Here is a 22,938-nt window from a genome sequence, read left to right as displayed (position 1 = left end):
TCGTAGAGCCGGCACTCCTTCCATCTTGAAGTGATTGCATTGTATAAATTGATTGATCTTTCGACAATCTAAGATGGGTCGTATCTTGTTTGGCTCCTTGATTGTGAAAAATTGTGACAGGAAACGTTTGTCTTGTGTCGGCGAGCGTTCGATTACTTTTGACTTCAAAAATGAATCTACTACCTTGTTCACTGCTTGTTGATCCGATTCTGAAAGTTTGTATGTTTTTGTTGTCCACGAAATTGGCTTTGAGTTGAATTGGATCTTGTATCCGTCCTGAATAACGGACAAGGGCCACGTTTGTGTTGTCATCTTCTTCCAATTTTCGATAAAATGCTGAGGTCTATTTCTTGGTGGAACCCCATTCACTAGAATGGAGTAATGAGCTGTTGTTGATATGCTTTTCTTTATGTTTTTTGTGTTTTTTTGCATTTTTTATTGTTTTTCTGGTTTTTTCTTCATTTCTAATAAATTTGGTAACTGAGTTGATAATTGGCTCAGCTGCTGGGTTATTGTAAAGCATCATTTCATGCTTAGATTAATAATAAAAGCAAAGAAAAACAAAGGAATCTTGAAATAAAATGATATAAAAAAACTTCAGGAATACAGTATCTCCTAACATCATCATTGGAACCAGAGAGGGGCGTAGAAGTAAAGACGATCATAGCCATTTGATTACGTTGATAATGATCTTGGAAAGTACCTGGCGAAACCCAGTTGTCAAGAGTCACAATATGGCCCATGGAGACACCTTGATCTAGAGCTCTAGAAGATGCCAAAGAACGAATAGAGATCCGAGATCCCGAGGTGGACAAAGAGATGAACTCACGGTGAAGCCAAGACGACAAAGTGTTGGCAGATAATGGTTGTCGGATGTTGTTGGATTTGATGAATAACGTAGAATTTTCAGGATGAGCCTGCAAATCAGAATGATCTCGTAATGCTTTGAAACATTGGACTGGACATAGTTCTTGATCCTTTGCATGTGGATGAACAGTAAAATGTTTGATTATACGTCTTTTCTTGCGAGTTTTTTTTGGGAGAGATTACTTGAAATTTAAGACATCCATCGGATTCACCAACTTCACAAGAGGAAAAAGGGATTCGAGCCAAGTCAGACGGTCTTAAGAATGCAGTCATAGCTAAGAGAAAAGCCAACTTTTGTTATAACAATTTGACAGAAGTACGATATCGAGAGGGAATCGAAAGAGCATAATCCAAGGAAGGGGTCATATCGACTTGTTCTTGATGGATTGGAATCGGGAAGAGCCTGTCTTGAGAGGGTGTCCAAATAGGAATTAATCAAAGAGTCTTCACTGATACCAGAAGGGCTGTCATGAAGACGAGCAGCTGCCGCCCGAACCGTCTTGAGAGTAGCAACCTGGAAAATATGAGTCTGTCGCATAGTCGCCAAGAAATTTACCAGATCTGCACCAGAGAAAGCCGTATAGGATACCTGATTATGATTAGCCCATTCCAGGAAACGCAGTTGATTTTTACGATATGCCTTGTTAGTGGGATTGGAAGCCAATTTTTGGTAAGCAAATCTTGAATAGCTTGTTCATTAAGATTAGCCTTCACCAGTTTATTCCGGATAATTGCCACACGGAGAGCATCCAGTTCTGAGAAAGTAGAGAGTGAGTCGTCTTGTGAGATGTCGTTTGAACCGCTTGAGGAGGAAGGAGCAATGGACGGGATAAGGCCATTTGGGTTAGCTGAGGAAACCAAATCGCGCTGGGTCAGTAAGGAACACCAGAACTATGTATTGGAGTTGTTCTTGTCTGATCTTCTGCAATGTCCGAGAAATGAGATTCCAGGGGGAATTTTCGTATGTTCTCATTAGCTGCGTCCATGGGATGGAAAACGCATCCGTGTGGATAGTATCCGGATCCGGAAGCCAGGACACGTACCTTGGCAACAATTTCGTTGTTCGGTCGGCGAAGAGATCGATTGTAAAAGGACCCCATATCTTGTTGAGTTCCTCGAATACAGAAGGTTTGATCTGCCATTGATTCTTGAAGAAGGTTTGACGAGACTCTATGTCCGCTATTGTGTTGTAAATTCCATAGATATGCTGGGCCTGGATCATTATATTGTGGCGAAGACACCAATTCCAAACTTCTGTCGCTAGTTCCAATAATGGGGGAGAACGAGTTCCACCTTGCTTGTTGATATACGATAAACTGGTTGCGTTGACCGTTCTGATGAGAATGGTTGAGATTTTCGGTACCCGAAAGGTCTTGAGAGCCAAGTGAGCTGCCTTGAGTTCCCGCCAATTGATCGATTGAGCTGCTTCGATTGGATTCCAGTAACCATGAGCTCGATGGTTCTGCCAACTGCATCTCCAACCCGTATCGCTGGCGTCCACAAAGATGGTATGGGTGGGCGTAGATGAAAGGAGAGAGGGAGCATGCCATTTCTGAAGGTTATGATACCATCAGCTCAGTTCCTGTATGCTAGCTGGATCCAGAGGTGAGAGGAGGTCCCAGTCTTTTTACGACTTGACAGTTTGATGCTTGTAGTAGAGAAGGTATCGTGTATACAAACGGGCTGGGGATATGGCAAAGGATCCCACCTGTATTCACATTGTGAGTCTGTGCACTACGCTAGGAGATTGTCTGTGAGAGTGATATAGTACTTGCTTGCTAGAACGACGGATATCGCGAAGTTTCTTCATTGGAAGTGATTCCATCATTGTGTGGGTAATCAATACAAAGCCTAGGCGTTCCAATTGTTGAGTAGGAGTCAACACTGATTTCTTGAAATTGACCATCCATCCCAATTGTTGAAGAAGAGCCACTACTGCTTGAACTCGTTGAATAGCCAATTGCTTGGTGCTTGCAGCTAAAATCCAGTCGTCCAGGTACGCAGAGATCCTGAAGCCTTGAGAGCAGAAGTGTTCTAATATGGGTCTGCATACTTTAGTGAAGACAAATAGACTTGAGACCAAATCAAAAGGGGTAGTACAGTATTGGTACACTTGGTTTTTCCATTTCAGCCGTAGAAACCATCGAGAGTCAGAGTGAAGAGCTATATGCAGAAAGGCATCCGATAAATCGATTGAGACTAGGTAAGCATTTGGTCTTATCATTTGCGATCCTTCCCTGATTGTTTCCATCTTGAAATGAGGGACCTTTAAATATTCGTTCAACTTCTTCAGATTAAAAACCGGTCGAATGCCACCATTCTTTTTGGGAATGACAAACATTGAGATATAGAATCCCGGAGTTTGTGAACCTGTTGAGCTGACACCTCCTCAATTGCTGCTTTCGCCAACAAACCTTGAATTGCTTGATTGATTAGATGAGATTGTTCGGTTGAGAATGGCACGATTAGTGTAGGGGTTGAGGTAACGGGAGGTGGTGTATGGAAAGGGATGTGGCAACCGGATTGCATTATTGTGTTGACGAACGAGTTGTTGGAAGTTTCTGTCCCATTTTATAGTATACTTGCTGAGCCGACCTCCGACTGGGTCGCTTGTTGCTATTGCTGTCGTTGTTGGATCTACTGACGAAAGGGATTAGTGTTCTTCTTGTTACTGTTATGTCGAAAATTTGTTGTTGCTGTTGAAGTTGCTGAAGTTATCGCCATTGTTGTTTTTGATGTAACCACTCTGCCGTGAGGGTGGATTCAACCGAAAAAACTGCTGATCCGGAACATTCGAGAAAGAGCTGAAGCTGACAGAGTTGCTTGGTGTAAATCGACGATGTTGACGTCTATTGACAGTTGCCTTGCGAGTGGCCTTTCTTGCTGCAGTTTGTTGAATCAAAGTATTTTTGAATTCATCCAAAGGAAGGGCGTATTGTATCTCTTTATCCTGCTTTAACGAAAATGAAGGATTGACGGCTTGAAGAGCAATGTTGTTTCGAGCTTGGGTCATGGCAGAACATACATGTAACAGAAGCTTACAAACATCTCTGAGAATAGTACAGTAACGCTCGATATTTGGATTGCCCGATTCAGGGGAGACGAGTTCATGGTTGAGGATATCCAAGGGACGAAAAGCTGCGGACAAAAGATATTGACTATTCTTAAGAGATCTGTCTTCATATCGTTGATCTTTGTTCATTAAACGTTCAACTATAGGAATGGTGGCTGGAACTCCATATTCAAGATGAGCCATAGGAGGGTAAGACTCAATAATAATCTTAAGTTCAGAGTCTGAGAGTAAAGTAGAGGTATGTAAAGGAGTATCCAGGTTTACTAATTCGGTAAGAGTATCGGAAGGTGACCAGTCGTAGTGAGGGCGAGTACCCATTTAATGAAGAGGCATAGGAGCAGTGTCATTCTCTGAACGCATAGGAGTAGAAGCACCATTGAGTTGTTCCTGAATGGCAGCAATTTGTTGCTGCATCATGTGGAATTGTTCTTCGATAGAGGACATTGAAATTATGAAAGTATAATAGTGATAAAGTGCGAAATGTATTGAGTATAAGCAAGCCGGAAATGACCCAGCGAAAAAGAAGATTAACCGTTAAAAAGTTTTGTTTATTTCACTCTTATATATCTTTGGAATACGCTATAAAATAAAAGTTCAAGAAGATTCTACCATAATAACATTTCCTATTTTGTTCTGACGGTCTCAAACAATACTTAAGAGAATTTTCTCGACCTAGAATCAGATATTTCAAGTTTTTTCTTTCTTTTTTTTTTTTTTGGCGTGCGTAATATTCGAGTAAAACTTGAAATTATATTTCAAAAGTAAAATTCGCTTGAAATGCGCCGTTTCAATACTTGGTAATATTCGAGTAAAACGTCGAATTTCAAGCGAATATTACCGACTTAATATTCTTAAATTATTTCCAGTGCCAAAACAATTTTAATCAGAAAGATGGTATAGCCGAGTCATCTTGTCTCAACAACATGGCTACATCAACGTCCAAAAGATCTACGCAACAATCTTGGGCACGGGTGGTGACCAAAAACCGCAAATCACTGTTACATTCGACTAATTTCTCCTCGACGGCTAACATCGTTACAACCACACCGAGCAATTTGGATGTCCCGATAATCTCTAAGACTAGTACATGGCGAACAGGCCATGGTTCAGGCAATGTCTTCATCGATATGATAGGACGCAAGGAATCGAAAATTAAGTTTCTGCATTTGGTAGCTCAGCAATATCCTTCCCGCGTGGGGGCCCTCACTTAACAAGTTGGAACTCTTAAGTTTGCCAAGATTAATTTTGCACCTGATGGCGACGCATTAAGTTAATGCCTGGCGAATGATATTACTTTTGCAGATAAATCAACTATCTTACCATGTCGAGCGCTTGACACTCATATGCAAGTTGTCCGTCTGCGTCTGTCCAACTTACCCTTTTTGAATGAGAAGGCCTTGATGAAAGGTCTGGAAAAAAGCTTGAGAAAATATGGAGATATTTTGGACGTCGGGATCCTTTTAGAACCCACTACAGGCACCTATATGTGTACCGGTTACGCCGTCCTTAACGTAGCTTCCAAAACTGAGACTTTCGAGCCTTTAACCCATTTGATTCCTTGGGACGAACAGCGTGAATGTGGTTTTTATGCTGTATGGAATCAGGTGCCGGTATATTGCTGTTATTGTCATGAGAAAGGACATGTAATAGCTAATTTTCCTAAGCGTAAAATTAGACACATTTGTTGGAATTGTGGCGTCGTAGGTCACATAGCTGCCAAATGTTCACGGGACAAACCGCCCAAGGAAGCTCGTAAGCAACCTGAGCCTCCTAATAAGCTCTTTGATACAGTGAAACCACATAATGCTCTCCCAGAAGTGGTACCAAATGACGTCTGCGCTCCTGATGAGGTCTCTGAGGAGCTTATGGAAGATTTAGTAGAGCCAGCTGCTCAAAGTAATATGTCTGAGCCTCTAGATATAACTGTACCAGTTGATGTCCCTGTTCCCACCTTGAATGCTGAAACCGCTTCTAAGTATAGTGTCAAACGGCCAAAGAAAGATCGTCGACCTACCCCTTACGTTCTACCAGCCACTCGCTCAAAATCCACTTTGCTCAAAGCCCAGCTTCCAAAACCCGAGCAAGGCGAATTTGTGGATAGTATATCTTCATTAAACAATACAGCTCATTTGAACTCATCCTCCTCCGGTACCTTATCTGGGGAGGACAGTTACACCACCAGCTTACAATAATATGAATAATAAGTCTAAATATTTGTTACTGCATATTGCTTCACTAAACTGTAATAGTTAGTGAAATCCAACAATACCAACAAGCAATCAAAACTTATAAAATACTTATGCACCTTATGGTCTCGACATTGTGGTATTATCTCGTTCAGTCCTTCCTTTGTATTCTCAACCGATTTGACCCCCGAGAACGATAGAGCTATACTCACAAAAATTACACATCCTCACAACGCCTTTGCTCCTTTCTATGTTCTTGTTATATATACTCCAGTCACTTCTGATCAACACCGTTCACAGTCCTTTGATCAGCTATTCGACCCTTTACATTCACTGACTCTGGATATTAACCTCAACCGTCTAGTTATTACTGGATATTTTAACTATTCATAGCAACGTCCTCACCTGTCTTCCCAAACTTCTCTGCAATCGGCTTCGTTCTTAGATAATCACTTTTACAACGCATTACAGAAGGACGACCTACACGAGTTACCTACATTCTGACGCAATGACAATATATTTTCTATTATCGATTATATATTCATTAGTCAGTATTGGCGCTCCAAGGTCACAGAAAGCAACATACACAAATTGGATCCTTCCTGGTCAGATCACTCACTTCTGTCGATTACTTGCTGCATTGGTTCCTCCCCTTCTCGCTCGAAACCTCGCTTACCAACAATATCTTCGTCAAAATCTAGAAGATATTATACCCAAGTTACCTTCTGGATGGTCTGCCGTGAAGTCATGGGATAATATTAAACGTCAAGTTAAAAAGATCACACGCACTTTCGCAGTAGATTACACTAATTGGCATACGAAAGCCATCCGCAATCGAAATAAATTTTTGCGCAGTAAACCACCATTAGCTATTCGCTTACATCAATTACCTATTTTGGATCAACAAATTGCGTCGCTACAAGAACTTACTGATATTCTGGTTCTCAAGGCTAATGTTCGTTGGCAGGAAGCAGGTGAAGTTTCGATCAAGTATCTGAAAAGTATGTATCGTAAACGCACAGTTGAACAACATATTACCACCTTACGATTTGACGACAATGAAGATCCGGTCGAAGGCATTGATCAACTACTCCCCATCACCCAACAATTTTACCAGCCTTTGTATGATGCGGACCCGGTCGATGATCTTCAGCTCGATTCCTATCTCCAAGAGAATCATAAGGTCTCAAGCAAAGCTTAATAATCACACATTCTGAGAAAACGTATTACTTGCATTTATAAAAAACCTTTATTTATAGCGTATACTAATGTAAAACAAAATCCTTTATTTATAGCTTATATTAATGTAAAAACAACAAAAACTTCATTTAGTTCTCAAAATAACTGATTAGTTATAATGATTAACAGGATTAACCACGAGAAGGTAGAAGTTTAACTAATCCCAAAAAAAAAAGTGAGGGGCATTTACTTTTACGTATTTGCAAAAACAACTGTGGTAAGTTATTTAAGTTCATGTAAAGGAGCGTTTGATATTGTCTCCCGACCCCTTTACCAATGTCCCTTTTGCAAGGTAACTTCAAGACCACATTACCAAGCTCAGACTACGCCATCCACTTTCCACGGGCCGCATTCCCACAGACTTACGGCAAATCGCTATGCAGAAGCTTCCAGCAGAGTGAAGAAGAAAAAAAAAAAAAAAGGAAAAAAAAATATTAAAAGGATTTAAAAGGATTTACGATTTTTGCCTACGTCACTTAACGTACCTAAACATAGAACCGGTGTATGAAATAGAGTGCAAATAGCAAAAACTGGATTATTGAGGCCAGTGAAGCGACATCTGTAGAGCATCTTCATAAGTTCATTCAACATTCCGTAAACCAATTTGACAACCGCTTAAATAAATGACTTATTTAGTCGCATTGCTATGCCTCCATTTTTTTTTTTTTTTTTTTTTGACCAATTTGTTTTCAAAAAAAAAAAAAAAAAAAGGACCATTCGATTTCCTTTTCAAGATCAAATCGCATTATTTTCAGGAACGAATGTCCCATTAATTTGTCGTCTGTATGTATAAATTACATTATTACATTTGCAACAATGCTACATTCAATCCTAAAAAGAGTATTCTCCCAAAAAAGCGATCAAGTCTTATCTAAGATTCCACCACCTTTTTCAAAAAATTGTCCAAGTAACGATATATACAAAAAGGACAAGTTAAAAATAAAAATATCGTTGGTGAGAGGGGCCATGTAAAACTTAAAATCATGGAAGGATAAAAAATCTTTATACTAAACTATACACAATAATGCATGGCTGCCTTACTGAATAGACTAAAGTGAGTTCTATTTTTTTTTTTTTGTATAGGCAGATGTAAATTAGACTTGTGTATAAATTGATGAACAATTTACATTTCTATTATCACGTTCAGATACATGTTCAAATCCGATTAGTGTCATATATCCTTCCCTTACCCCCAAATACTTTCATGGAACACATACGATATAAAATAGCCTTATTAAAAAGAAAGAATGGAGAGAAAATACATGGGCTTCAAAAGAAAGTGCACCGCTCAATCATTCAAAAGCAAATGTTCCTTTCTATCAAGTTACAAATGTGTATATCAAAGAAAGTACCCTACTCTTTTTAGGATTCGTAAGGTTAGGTATCAATCAAGGTTGATGTAAGAAAAAAAAGAGGTTACATGAAACAGGAAACAAATACTATATGCGCTCTTTATCTTATTGGCTCACTATCATCCATACGGATCCGTTCAAAGAAAATAAAAAAGAACAGTTAATATAGATTTAGTGTGTATACTTATGGATATTTATTGAAGAGAGAAAATGGATTGCTTTATTATTCTGGTAAGAAATATAGGCTTGTCTGGTTCTGAAAAGCAACTCATTTGAATCATGTACGTCACAACTTGGTAACCATCTTTTGAAAGTGGATGGCTGTCTCAGATTCATTACTAGTATACAATCATTTGATCTTTCTCATATATAACATAAAGAAGTTGTTTTGTATGTTACTAAGCTATGCTTAGCAACCTTTGTTTTTGCTTACAGAGTCTATCTAGTATAAAGGGGTAAATAAATAAGAAGATGTGATAATAAAAAAAAGGGATATTTAGATTACATAAAGTCATACTTCTCATAGGAATAAAAGAGCCCCAAAAAAGATTGATAAACCTCTCTCTATCTCTCTGTTAGGAAAGGTCTATGCTACTTTTTGTCGGATCATTACTTTTCCTATTTGACTTTTTTTTTTCATTCATCACAATCAACAAAAAGGATGCTTTCCTTTATATTTTATATCTTAAAGACGTTGCTCATTCCTTTGAAATGAAGGTAACTAATGTTTGCTTCCTTTCTAGAAATCCCGTTTTTTCTCTACCTGCACAGGAAAAGCCTACAATTTGGCAAGTTCATCATAAAAATACATGCTTTTATATTGTTAGCTGCTAAAGTCATTGCAGATTGACTATGATGAGTTTTGCTTCTCTTTATCTTCTTTGGTGTGCATCTTTTTTTTTCTTTCTTTTTGACTAATCATCATATCCAGTAAACTTTGTCAAGTTTATAGCTTGATGGGACAAAGAGAGACAGCTTACAAGATGATAAAAATATGATTAGCATCTATATCTGTGTACTGATGCTTACTACATTATCCTCTTGGTCAATACAACATGAAGGGTCCAAGAGGATATTGTATGATAGCTTACTGTAATGGATAAGAAGAAGAGGCTATTGACGTATTAGATGCTAAATAGCATATAGGTTATACTGATAGAGTGTATAGTCAGTCCAAGGTAAGCATGTCCATTTAGAGATAGTATCCCACTATTGAGCTTACATTAGGAGATATAGGTTCCATGACTTTAGGACCAGGTGTAGTCAACAAAGAAGGTGAAAAAAAAAAAAAAAAAAAAGGATCCAATAGAACGACAACGATCGTTGAATAGAGGAATCTGTGGAAGTTAGTTATCCAATGAGCATATATAAACCTTCAAAGGTAGAGCAAAACCAAGTCTACTGCCTATTATCTATTCTTTGATCTTCTCTTACATGTTTTGCAAAGTATTCCAAGTCAATAGACTGTATAAAATAGATAGATTAGAAGCATTAGGCAAGATGAAACAATTTACATGCATATGATCTAGTGCCATACATGGATTATTCATTGCATGTCAAGCAAGACAAGATACTTGCAAGAACAAGGCGTCACATTGATTCTCTTGATTCAAGTCATGATCATAGCAAGAACAACTCCTTAAAGATGATCAGAGGCATCATGGAGCGATCATGGAATTAAATATCTGTATCAAAGCGTTAGTATATTTGAATTAGTATCTCATAAGGTAAATAAAAAGCTTACCTCACAAGAGTATCACCAGCAAGAAAAAAAAATATACTTGGATCTTTTTTTCTCCTTTCTCTTCAAGAAGAAAAAAAAAAGCCAGCGGAATGGATGGTCCAACAATTATGAAATAGTTCTGTTCACTGAAGACTATTCACTGTCTGCGTTGAAACGATCAGCAGAAGATCCCCTCTATTCCGGAGGAGACACTCCTTTCCGTATGCAGACGCACATGCTCATGGTTGTATCGGATTCACATTTCAAGTGGCTGAGCTTACGTGAGCCAACAGATCATCAGTCCATTCTGGTAACCCACAGGAGATTTTTTTTCTTTTTTAGAAAATAAAGGGAGAAAAAAAAAGACCAAAGCATATCAAGAGGAGATAAATTTGATAAAACAATCAATTTCAAGATTATTACAGAAAGTAACATGGCGGCGACAGATACAGAGACAGAGGGAAAGAGAAAGAACAAGAGAAAGCCACAAGCATTTCTTGAGCTAACGTGATGGATATTAATAAAAACATTTCATATATTATAAAATAAACTACCGTTGGAACTTTGGATGAATACAAGGCTAGACCATTATCCTCAAGAGCTTGAAGGTGTTACGAATGATATATTTATGAGCATGACACAAGGAAGTTGAAGAAAAAATAAAGCCAATGATGATGATAAGCTTGAAGCACCAGCCAAATTAGGTAAACAAGAAACTTAAATGTTAAGTCATTGATTGCAACCAACGCGATAGTAGTTATCTTCGATGTAGATCAACTTACAAAAGCAAGACAATGGCAGGACAGAGTTGACGGCTTTTCTTCCTGCACTAGTCAAAGTAAAGAGACAATAGGCAAATGTAAATCATGGCTTGTATATCAAGAAGTATTTGAGTGATAGCATTGGTAAACCATAGCTTGAGAAAACGAATAAGATGTAGGAAATTGATGGCTTAAAATATATGCGTTCCTAATTTGTATTTGTTTATCCCTCTTTTTTCATTAAATAAACCTTTTACTTTTTATCCACTAAAATTTCTTGTTTATAAGCCTTCTTTTACTTTTACGATTTCAAGTTAAAGGAAACCTATTCCACTGCTATCATTCTCAAATCATAAACTATGTGTCATATTATATTAACTGTTCTTTTTTATTTTCTTTGAACGGATCCGTATGGATGATAGTGAGCCAATAAGATAAAGAGCGCATATAGTATTTGTTTCCTGTTTCATGTAACCTCTTTTTTTTCTTACATCAACCTTGATTGATACCTAACCTTACGAATCCTAAAAAGAGTAGGGTACTTTCTTTGATATACACATTTGTAACTTGATAGAAAGGAACATTTGCTTTTGAATGATTGAGCGGTGCACTTTCTTTTGAAGCCCATGTATTTTCTCTCCATTCTTTCTTTTTAATAAGGCTATTTTATATCGTATGTGTTCCATGAAAGTATTTGGGGGTAAGGGAAGGATATATGACACTAACCGGATTTGAACATGTATCTGAACGTGATAATAGAAATGTAAATTGTTCATCAATTTATACACAAGTCTAATTTACATCTGCCTATGCAAAGAAAAACATAATGAGAGTCATAAAAAAAAGAAATTGGGAAGGGGCTTTTTAAAAAAGGATAGAACTTAATTTAGTCTATTCAGTAAGGCAGCCATGCATTATTGTGTATAGTTTAGTATAAAATTTTTTTTATCCTTCCATGATTTTAAGTTATACATGGCCCCTCTCACCAACGATATTTTTATTTTTAACTTGTCCTTTTCTATAACTATGTATTAACAGGTTATAAGGAACGTATTACTAATGAATAACCTACTATGTTGCCTATAAATGAAGAAAATATAAAAGTTCATGTATAAGAACGGATTGTTTTAAACAATATGTGGGTATTAAAGAGAGAGGAATCCATGTATTTAGAAGTACTTGACCTCCATTGATCCTTTTGTAAGTATGTTAAAAATAAAGCACTAATTAGTCGGCATGCCTTTTTAAGATTTGCATGAATAAGTTTTTATTCCCAGTAGAAAAGAAAGAGGGAAAGAGAGAGAGAGAGAGAGAGAGACATCCTTATTTAAAGAAATATAGAACCTTCCCTTCTTATTCAAAACTAATATATAGAGAGAGCACTCTTTGCAAGTTTTTGTATTTACTTTTATCCTTTAAGCTTTAAAAGATGATGGTTCAAAACAATAAAACCCATCTTGTATGACATAAGACAGGCAATGGTCTTATGAGGGAAAAAAAGTATAAAAAAAGACAGAAATGCTCCTGTTTTTCACTTTCTTTCTTTCTTTATTTTTTGGCTCACTTCATACAAATCACAACTTCTGGTCTATCAATGAATAACACTACTCTTAAAGCCTCTTTGGTCAGGTACTCTTTAAACTGTAGCTTAATATCTCAAGTTGATGCATTCTTCTTACACATGGTCTTTATAGAATAAAACTATTCTCTACACGCGTTCTCTGCTTCTTGTGTTGCTATTCTAATAAGTATACTTGGTCAAGTCATCTCTTCAACGATCTATCTATCTCGTCAAACAAATTCTACATATTCTTTACCTATTTATTTCCTATCTGGTTTGCTTCTAGACCCCGCTGGCCCCTGTCCAACGCTTGATGGCCCTGTCTAGACCCTATCTGAACCCTGTCTGACCCCTCTCTGGACCCTATCTGGACCCTGTCTATGTCTTATCCTCTTTGGTTTTCTTTTCCTTTTTCCTTTTTTCTCAAACAAAAGTTTTTGCTATATACATCGTCCATGTGATTGTGCACATCAGAAGCTTGACTCGTCTCCCAATATTGGTTACATGTTGGGGGAGCAGGATCGTAACCAAACCCCAAGCAGGTGTGTAAGCACTTGTTTGTCCCCGTAGAGTCGCGAGCCGGGTAGTATAATCAGCGGCATCAAGCTTCGTCGTTCCCGTACAAAGGTTGATAGTAGAGTAACATCTGCTATTGGCTGAGCCACAAGCCGGGCGGTATAAATCGTGGCAAATGTATCTTTCATAGATGTTTATAGTAAATTCAGATGTTTGAGAACAAGCAAGTCTTACGAATCGTAATGTAATCATATTCAAGGCAATTGTCTTTAAACCATCTCTTTCCAAATTAATTGTCTTCAAATCCATTATCTTTAAAATAACTCTTTATAAATGACAATAAACATACAAAGCTTATAAGCATTAATACATATAGTCTTCATCAGATATCATAAGTGAATTTGAGACATAAAGATATAATAATTAAAGGGTGCTTTATCAAAGAAAATACAATCCTGTTTGTGATACTGATCGGCTTGTTTAACTGGATTACAATCATTCAAAGGAGAGGATAAAAACAAATAAATGAAGAGGCGTTGTTTCATTCTCTTTATTAAGACTAAGAGGAAGAGCTTCTTAACCAAAACAAGAACATCATAGATGGAAATCAAATATAGACTTATTCATCAAAATATGTCTCTGACAAGATCAGATACATCATTGAGCACAGTCCAAAGTATAGAACCATTCATTAGTACCTGTTAAATTTGATATAGCATCTGTTGGTTTTGCTCTCCATAATTGCTTTTCAAGTGTGTAGACTCAAAAACGTAAATGACATCTAGGTTTTTTGGCTTCGTATTCAAGATTTTATTTATTGAACGGCGACTGAGGCTTTACTCTATGAAGCACAAGATGTCTAACTAGAATAGCATAAATTTTACAGAATAATTAAAGTGGAGAAAAAAAAAAGTAGGACAAAAAGAAACGTTTTTTCTTTTACAGAAAAAAAAAAAAAGAAACCATACAAGAGAAACCATTGTCTCAAATATCTGAGAATAAGTAGAATAAAGAGAGAACTGGAGGCTTACATCTTATGAGAAGCTGTTTGGGATTGAACATTTTCAGTTTGTCGAATGATAATCGCCCAGAAGTATTCACTACTTCATTATAAAAGTCGTAGTTGAAATGACAGACACAGTCGATATCCAAGAGAATAGAACAAATAGCTTATCATCAGCAAGACAGACACTCAGCAAAGTGAGATGAGAATCAAGGACGAAGAACCTTTGGCAATTGATTAACATCATAATCTAACGGATTAAACCCTTGAACCTGGAAGAGATTTGCGTATGGGAAGCAATATTAATGCGTACTTGCAGAACCACGGAACAAAGAGAAGGACGGTAGGGCAACCAATCCATACGCAAGTACAGAAGTCTAATTTGGCCTGAATTAAGCATGGGGGAGAGTTAGGATGGCGATCAACACCAAGTTATATTCGACATGCAGACAAGAGTACAGATAGTTTTGAGGCACTCAACTTTTTATGCAAAAGCTGCTCATAAAGAAGGAGTACAGATAATTTTATTTGTTTGGACGTAGCAAAGTAATCCAGCCGATCAGACGTCGAGATGAAGACACCATACAAAGGGAGATCTTTCTATATTGTATTAACACGAGTCAAGAGGGACCAGCGAAAACTTTGGAGGATTTTTCAAAATATTTTTCAGTCTTAAATGCGATTTTTCTGCGCAGGGGTTATACTAGTCAATAATACAATTGAAGTTTATGAACGTACAAGAACGATCAAATCTCATTGTGAAAGGTTTAGTATGAAGAATATGCCTTTGCCAAGCTCTTTACCGCCAAAAGATACTAAATACAAAAATGTTTGGTTTACGAATTTAATAAATACAGATGATGTAAAATTGGTAGTGGACACTAAAGTACTTAATGACTTGATAACATTGAACATAAGAGTTGATAAAGAGCCTCCTTTGGAAGAAGGATTGACAATTTCAAATTTTGTACTCAACAGAGTAGATACTGAGCTGAATGAAATATACATTAAAGAAACAGCATGGAACGATGGAAAAATTTTGGCAGTAACAGAGATTGATTCAACACTGTTCCATATAGAGGAAGCTCTAGTGATGCCAATAATCATATGCTACAATCTTACACAACTTGGGCATAATTCAACTTTGATATTCAGGCTGACGAATACTCCAATGGAAGAATATTTCAATGAAAGAATAGTCTTAAAGCTATTCCGACATTTTTTTTTTGTAGGGGCTAGAAAGCCAGTTTTATTAAAATAAATAAATGAATAAAGTCACGTGTTAGACAGCGGTGAACTTCTTGACTTCGGATAGACAAAAGGAAAATTAATCAACTTGAAGATGTGCGAGTATTATACTAGTGAGTGCAGTGCATTAGATCGCATTGATGCAATCGTAAGCAAAATTTGGTTATGAACAATAGTGGGATCAAAAGGAACGTCGTCGAATATAAATCGCCAATGTGCCTTCCATATCCCAAGAAAAGTGCAACCGACGATAGTGTCATTTTGGATGAATCGAAGTTTCTGTCGAGGAAAGGTCAGATTGTAAAAAGCTTGACGGATAGCGGACATCTCGACGTCCACAACACCAAAAAACTGACACCAAATCAAACGCCAGATGGTGAGCTTCTTGGGGCATAAAAAAAGAAAATGGTCAGGATCTTCCATAACATCAACAAGAGCACATAGCCGGCAAGAAGATCCACAAAGATCAGGAATCATCTTGTGAATGACTGCTGCACTTGGTAGTTTATGGTGAAGGAGGCGATACCAAGGGTTGCGAATAGCCAAAGGAACATCCATACTCCAGAACCGTTTCCAGAAGGAGACAGGTCTCAAGGAGTTTGTAGGAGAAGAAATGGAATGTGCCAGTGTGTCTAAACGCTTCTTTCGGAAGTATTTAGGCATGATTATAAGAGTCTGTTGATCAATAGCGGGTTCTACCAGAGATCGGCAGAAGTTATCAAAAGATAGCTGTCCAAATGAATGAAAATCAGAATTCGATGTCAATGGTAAGCACAGGCACGCGAAAAATGGTAAGGGAATAACATCGCCCGATTGTATCCAACGTAAAAACTTCAGAATTCGATAGCGACCAATAGGAAGGGAGTCGGAAGATCGAGGAGACAAGCATAGAATCTCATGATTATAGAAGAAAGCATCTTGAACAAGAAGAGAGTCAAAAGTATTTTGTACTTTAGTATGAATTTGTGTGGACCACAAAACCACCGCAGACAAAGGCAAAGATAAGCAAAATATCGGCGATAAATGAGGGGCTTAGTCCAGAGGGACGTTCAGTTTGTCCAAAATTAAAGCTTTTCCAAATAAAGCGTCAAAAGCACGATATAGGATAGAACAGATGCCTGGTCGACGTGAGTGTAGAAGACCTCGACGCAATGCCGGGAAGGTGAACGGGAATCGTTGATCAAGGATTGGTACAGTAGATAGGCTAATCATGTGGGCCCCAAGCCATTGAGACACTATCGATGAGGGTCTTGCTTCCTGTAGTAGAGGTGTAAGCCATCTAAATTGCAGAGCCAGTTGTTGCACAGACGGATTGAGAATGCCCAGACCGCCTTTTTGAAGTGGAAATTGAAGTACATCAAAAGCGATAGGGGGAAAGATTCGAAACATAAGGAAGTCTCTGGAGATTTGGCCAATCTTACCAAGGATGCGCTGTGGTATCCAAGTAACTCGTAATATGTGACAAAGGGTCGACAATATTAGAGTATTAAGAACCGTTGCACGACCTCGCACCGACAGTTGACGTTGTTTATGAATATCACAAGCGCGACTAATTGTTTGAACAAGGCGTTCTTGAAAAAAATTTCCTTGAGAAGCTGAGAATATCAAGGGATAACCTAGATATGTCAAAGGAACAGGATCGTTTCGGTCGTGCCATTTCGAGATACCGTAAGATTGTAGTGCAGGCAACCAATGAGCGTGTGACGACCAGAGACAGAGAAGGCTACCGTCTTATCATAATTCATTTTGGCGTTAGAAGCTCGATTATAGCAACTGATAAGTTGTTGTACTTCAGCTAAATCATAGACATCTTTTAGAAAAATTAACAGATCATCAGCATAAGCTAGGACCCTTAGCGGAGGTAGCGTAAATGAATCGAGATACGGACGAGAAATATTTGGTGGGAGGAAACCTTGAATTCGATCAGAATGAATGATGGGTTTAATGAGAGGTTCCATGACCAAATTAAATAATAATGGACTAATGGGATCGCCTTGCCGCAAACCACGACCAAGAGGAACTGGTTGAGTAAGATAGCCATTCACATTGACTTTCATAGAAGTACCAAAAAAGAGACTAGAGATTGAGTCAATAAAGCCCATTGGGATTCCGAAGCGTGTTAAAATGGCTCGAAGATAGGTAGGATGCACTCGATCATAGGCTTTCTCCTGATCGCATAGCAAACCGACCTCATCCGATTGACGAGCTGATGCTTGTTCGCATGCAATTTGAGCCAAAGCACCGTTGTCAGCAATAAACCTTTCCTTCATAAACCCACTCTGATTAGGGGATATCAGAGGAGAGATGATGGAAGCAAGCCGAGTATTGAGCAGACGAGTGAAGATTTTGGCATCACAGTTAATCAATGTAATTGGACGCCAGTTTTTCAGTGAAGTAAGATCTCCTTTTTTTGGCAATAGACAAACGCTGGTTTCTAACCAAGAAGGCGGGAAGAGGCTCTTGGATAAGGCATCATTAAACACTCGAACGATGAGTTCAGTGTACTGGGGTTGTTGAAAAGGCAAGTTCAAAAACACATATGACAGCCCGTCAGGGCCAGGACTACTGGACTTGGGGGCTCGAGATCCTTGCGCAACAATTTCATCAATATCAAAAGGAGACATTAGGAAATTGGCATCAGATTCATGGAGACTACAAGCATCTGGAATATGAGAGACCATTCGTTCCACTGAGTCTAGGCATATAGGCTCGGTCGCATAGAGATTGGCGTAAAAGTGTTGTGTTACTTCCAACATTTGCTCCTGATTAGAGCAGATGTCGCCCGTGGCGGGATTTCGCAGCATTGGGACTGATCGTTGGGCTTGTCGAGCTGACGCAGATTTCTTGAGGTATCCGGCATCAGTTTCCCCGCGTTCCCTCCAAGTACGTTCAGCTTTCAAAATAGCGATTTTAACTGTTTCCTCCTGAAGGGTTTGAATTTGGCGTTCAACTCGAGGCAAATGAATTGACAGGATAGATGTGGGTATCGCTTGTCGTAATAAACGTTGACGTTTACGTTGTAGTGCAATCAGTTGTTGTTTTCTCCAGTACACGCGTTGGCGACCATAACCTTTAACAAACTTCTTGATCCGCGCTTTGATAATATCCCATAATTCTTGTGGTGACAGCGATGAAAAGTGAATTTCATGTTCGTAAAGGTTTTCAGCATGCGATCAAATTGTCTCATGAAATCCTTATTAGCGACATAAATTGGGTTAGCACGCCAAAGCCCAGGTCCTGTAGTAGTGGATAGATCCATCTGAAACGTTAACCCAAGAAGTGCATGATCAGTCCATTGAGGGTTGAGGAATTCGACCTCAGCATCGACATAGTGAACGGATAAATCTAGCGATATGTATAGATAATCTATAGCCGAGCGAGTTGTATCTCCACGTCGAAATGTAGGTGTATCTAACCCACGTAGTTCAGATATCACATTTCGAAAATGACATTGTAAAAAATGAAGCCAATGTTGTGGATGACGCGTCGTTCGAGGTGTCGAAAAAGATGGAAGCGCATAGTTAAAATCGCCTGCTGTAATCATACGATCAACACAGGAAAGTGTGTCATAAGGTGATAGCTGTCGAAAAGTTAAAATAGTATCAAAAAATTCTACGCGTACTTTGGAAGACGACGCAGGAGCATAGATAACAAGGATATGAAACGGATCCATAGAGCCTTCAATGTGAGTTACTTTTGCAAGAATACAACGTGAATCCTCAGGAAGAGGAATTCGAGATAGAATGAACTGAGGATCGAAGCAAAGGAGGCCGCAATATTCAGTCCACAGGGATTGTTGACAACAAAACTGCTGGTGTAAAATGTTTTGATGTTGAAATGAATCACTACTTTGATCGATCTCTTGAAGAGCGACAAAAGTAGGTGATTTTGAACGAATGTACTGTATAAGATGATGTCGTGAAGAAGGGTTACTAACCTTGAAAAAACTATTGCCATTCAAAGAGAGTAACGATAAAGCCTTGCGATGATTATTATTATTAATCATAAAATTATAAATCTAGTATGGCAGGAGGCCGCTTTAAGCGTTCACTCTTCCGTATTCCAATAGCCGGAGTCTTTGTTTTCTTCAACCGTTTTTGAATAGCCGGTATTGTTGTTATCTGAACTTGAGATAATTCCCCAATCGTATTCGAGGTGCTGATATCTACATTGGATGTTGCCCAAGTAGAATGGGTTGTGTCGTCCTCATCAAGGAAGACACTGTCATCCATAGTGATATCAAGTTCTGCCGAAGATGAGTCTGTTGATTTTAGTTCGGGCTGACTGTCGGGCAAAGGAGTACTGTCGCTCATATCCACGACCAATTGTTCCGGTGAATCATCAGAATTTTGTAATTCGGTCAAATCATCTGTATTTGCGTTCATGTCCACCATGATGGTGTGAGTATTCTGTAGGGAAACATCATTTTCATCAATGTTAAGTGGCTCAAGAACAGGCTGATCGTTAGCTTGAACAGATTGTTCTGAAATTTTATCCGATGTAGATGAGCTACTGAGATTATGTTCCGTAAGATCGATGGTGGGTTTCTTCTTAGTCGAGCCTCGAAGTCTTTTGGCAGGCGAAATCTTATCTGGACATTGAACGCGGATATGTCCAGGTTTAAAACAGTAGTAACAAACTCTCTTGTTACTTGGAGCTTGCTTACAATTGGAAGCGCTATGTCCAAGTTCATGGCAATATTTACAATAAGTAGGCATTTCCTTCCAGTAAGCATGAATAAAAATAGAGTTTTCTGTAGTCGATGTTGTTTCTGGGTCAACCCAGGGGATAACGTGGGTCAAATCCAGGAAAGGGTCAGGTTGAGAGGGATCAGGTGAGCAATCTAGCACGGCGTAACCTGATCCCAGGAAAGCACCAGTTTCAGAATCGGTGACAATTCCAACATCTCGAATAGAGCCATAGTTGGACAAGGTACGTCTTAAACCTTCCTGCAAATTATGTGGACGTAACCAGGGTAGACGTTGCAATGTGACTCGTTGAATGATCGAGCCCGGTCTACAAGCAAGTGTAGGGCGTATGATAACTCGCCCATCATCGAAGTGAAGGCCATGAGTACAAGCGGCTGTACGAAACTCATCCTTATCAAAGTTTACTTCCAAGTAGCGGTTGGAGCCTGACTTATGAACAACTAGCCCAACATAATCTTGGAACTGGTAGAATGCTAATTTATAGATTGCTCGATCTACTTCTTTACGAGAAGAAATGTCAAAAAAGATGCTACCGGGTGTTTGAGATACACCCCAATAGACGGTCTCAATTATTAATAGTGGTGGTGTATTGGAATCCGCAAGATCTGGACTCATTACAGATGAAGTGGTCAAGTTGGCATTGCTGTGTATCAAGCTTTCTCGAGTTTTAGCGGGACGTTGGTGTGCTTTAGAATATAACACCGCAGTTGTTTTTTTTGGAACTGATGTGGGGCTCGCTGGTGGATGAGCATTGGTAGTTGGTGGGTCACCTTTATCAGGTGGCTTAGCACTGTTGAGCGAAAGAACCATGAGCTATTCCGACATTGCTATTGAAGTTATAAGATATAAGAAAGCAGTCATGATTGAAGAAAAGGGACTATGGAATCTTATTACAAAATGTAAGGATAAGAAGATCATGGGAAGTATACTTAATTTGCTTGACGAATCAAAATAAATTGGGATAATTGAAAACAAAGGATCAAATTAGAAATTATGTCAACTTGGAGTTATTCTAAACTATTATCTAGCAACAGTGAGCAATAATGTGGCAAAATCGATATCAATTTCTCCTTGTTCCAAATCTTGCTTGTAAGAGTAGATGTTGTAGCTATAATCATTGTGTTAATACTAAAGCTCATCTATAAATCTTAATATAACTACATTAATCATTACTATACTGTGAATATATTTTCCAAATATCGAAAACAATTTCTTCATCATCATCTGAGACGTCTTTCATCTTCTATTCTTTCAAATTTGCCCTTTTTTTTTATAGCAATAACTAATAAGACATCCACAGCATCATTTGTCTATATCAGCTTACACTATCAATAACTGAATCCAAGTGATTAATGGTGCTGCTTGACAAAGTATATGCCGTATCTTGCTTTGCTTTTAAATGGTAGTGGTACAAATTTACATCAAGCTTTGGTATCCAAGAGATACCGCGGCCAACTTGAATCACGCTGTGATATTCTGGTCTATCAGTTGATTGAAATCTGTTAGCATTTAATTAGTTTCTTTCAATGGTTTTCTTTATTCTTACCTATAAAGGTATTTTTTTTTTAAATTTGTTTCCTTTTGCATGAAAGCAATCCAATCTTTCCAAGCACTAGAAACCTGTAGAAAAAGAAAGTGGATGCTTCTGAGTTGAGGTCGATCACTATACATAATACTTCCTTTCTCTTTTCTTTAAACGATCATCTTCATCTTCAAGCTGTCACTTTTTGTTGTTGTTATTGATGGCACTCCCATTTGCTTATCAAAAAGAAAAAGTAATTGTTAACTTTCTGTATATAGTGAAAACTAACCACAGTCTAATTACATTATTATTCTTACGTATCTTCCAATTATGCCGTCGTTACTGTAGATAACAATTCCTTAGTTATTATCTACACTTTTTAATGTCCTTTTTGCCTTTTTCTTTTTTTTTTTTTTTTTTTTTTTTTTTTTTGTCTTTATCATTGTTTTGTTAGTCTATACAGTAATTTTGTTTCTGCTGGTAAATTAAGGGTCGATTTAAATGACAGTACTTTACAACATCTTTCTTTAGCCTTAGAGCATGTTCCTTAACTTCGCTTGGAACATCAAACAGGGCGATCCAAAGAAGATCGCTCGAATAATCTGTCTTTATAAGGTCGAAACTTTTAATCTTGTTCATATTAGTATGTGTTGAGGTGAAATGATTGTAGAAATCCCAGTTCTGGGTATCCTTCACATGAAGGAAATTTCTATTGCCTTTCACTTCGAGCATTTGAAAGCTTTTGTATATGTCAGTGATTATGCTCATGATGTAATTAAGAGCATCTCCAACGGTTCTCTAAATGGCTGCTTTCTCTAAAATCGAGAGAGACTGTCTTCCAGCAGGTCTATTTTTGTTTAGTCATAGATGAAATCATATAAAAAAATAAATGGCATGTTTACAGAACGATGGTGGTAAGTAAATGGGCCTTTTTATTGCATCAGTCTTTTTCTTGAAGACAATAGGCTACCATATTTAAGTACCAGTTTCCAAAGCGTGCAGTTTATCGAAACGATTACATGCATGATGATTGTTGTATTTTTGTTTATCTTTATCGTGAATAGTTATACTTTGAAATGAACTGTTATAAAATAAATTATACTAATTATTGTAATATGCTTTTATTCATTTTCATTGAATTGATCAACTTTGAGCATATACTTCTCATTTTGTTTTTT

General features: G+C 38.0%; 8 protein-coding genes across 8 annotated transcripts; 2 read left to right on the top strand and 6 right to left on the bottom strand.

Moving 5' to 3' along the window:
- Window positions 1–533: 533 nt before the first annotated feature.
- RO3G_13813 (uncharacterized protein) lies at window positions 534–1,140 on the bottom strand (the record flags this gene model as incomplete). The annotated part of the gene is made up of 2 exons (XM_067668397.1): window positions 534–917; window positions 1,051–1,140. The coding sequence occupies 2 exons, from the start codon at window positions 1,138–1,140 to the stop codon at window positions 534–536; spliced, it is 474 nt and encodes a 157-aa protein (XP_067524498.1).
- Window positions 1,141–1,739: 599 nt separating this feature from the next.
- RO3G_13812 (uncharacterized protein) lies at window positions 1,740–3,208 on the bottom strand (the record flags this gene model as incomplete). Its single annotated transcript, XM_067668396.1, has 4 exons — window positions 1,740–1,758; window positions 1,911–2,357; window positions 2,499–2,575; window positions 2,639–3,208. The coding sequence occupies 4 exons, from the start codon at window positions 3,206–3,208 to the stop codon at window positions 1,740–1,742; spliced, it is 1,113 nt and encodes a 370-aa protein (XP_067524497.1).
- A 333-nt stretch (window positions 3,209–3,541) lies between these two features.
- Window positions 3,542–4,258, bottom strand: RO3G_13811 (uncharacterized protein; the record flags this gene model as incomplete). Its single annotated transcript, XM_067668395.1, has 1 exon — window positions 3,542–4,258. One exon carries the CDS (start codon window positions 4,256–4,258, stop codon window positions 3,542–3,544), a length of 717 nt encoding a protein of 238 aa, XP_067524496.1.
- A 1,025-nt stretch (window positions 4,259–5,283) lies between these two features.
- Window positions 5,284–6,132, top strand: RO3G_13810 (uncharacterized protein; the record flags this gene model as incomplete). Its single annotated transcript, XM_067668394.1, has 1 exon — window positions 5,284–6,132. The coding sequence occupies one exon, from the start codon at window positions 5,284–5,286 to the stop codon at window positions 6,130–6,132; it is 849 nt and encodes a 282-aa protein (XP_067524495.1).
- Window positions 6,133–6,634: 502 nt separating this feature from the next.
- RO3G_13809 (uncharacterized protein) lies at window positions 6,635–7,327 on the top strand (the record flags this gene model as incomplete). Its single annotated transcript, XM_067668393.1, has 1 exon — window positions 6,635–7,327. The coding sequence occupies one exon, from the start codon at window positions 6,635–6,637 to the stop codon at window positions 7,325–7,327; it is 693 nt and encodes a 230-aa protein (XP_067524494.1).
- Window positions 7,328–15,634: 8,307 nt separating this feature from the next.
- Window positions 15,635–16,192, bottom strand: RO3G_13808 (uncharacterized protein; the record flags this gene model as incomplete). The annotated part of the gene is made up of 1 exon (XM_067668392.1): window positions 15,635–16,192. One exon carries the CDS (start codon window positions 16,190–16,192, stop codon window positions 15,635–15,637), a length of 558 nt encoding a protein of 185 aa, XP_067524493.1.
- A 962-nt stretch (window positions 16,193–17,154) lies between these two features.
- On the bottom strand, window positions 17,155–18,153 carry RO3G_13807 (uncharacterized protein; the record flags this gene model as incomplete). The annotated part of the gene is made up of 1 exon (XM_067668391.1): window positions 17,155–18,153. The coding sequence occupies one exon, from the start codon at window positions 18,151–18,153 to the stop codon at window positions 17,155–17,157; it is 999 nt and encodes a 332-aa protein (XP_067524492.1).
- Window positions 18,154–19,539: 1,386 nt separating this feature from the next.
- RO3G_13806 (uncharacterized protein) lies at window positions 19,540–21,048 on the bottom strand (the record flags this gene model as incomplete). Its single annotated transcript, XM_067668390.1, has 1 exon — window positions 19,540–21,048. The coding sequence occupies one exon, from the start codon at window positions 21,046–21,048 to the stop codon at window positions 19,540–19,542; it is 1,509 nt and encodes a 502-aa protein (XP_067524491.1).
- Window positions 21,049–22,938: the final 1,890 nt, after the last annotated feature.

The sequence above is a fragment of the Rhizopus delemar genome, genomic scaffold (genome assembly GCF_000149305.1).
Source record: "Rhizopus delemar RA 99-880 supercont3.12 genomic scaffold, whole genome shotgun sequence".
Classification (NCBI taxonomy): Eukaryota; Fungi; Mucoromycota; class Mucoromycetes; order Mucorales; family Rhizopodaceae; genus Rhizopus; species Rhizopus delemar.
Note: the sequence above shows the minus strand (reverse complement) of the source record. Positions and strands in the feature narration are given on the sequence as shown.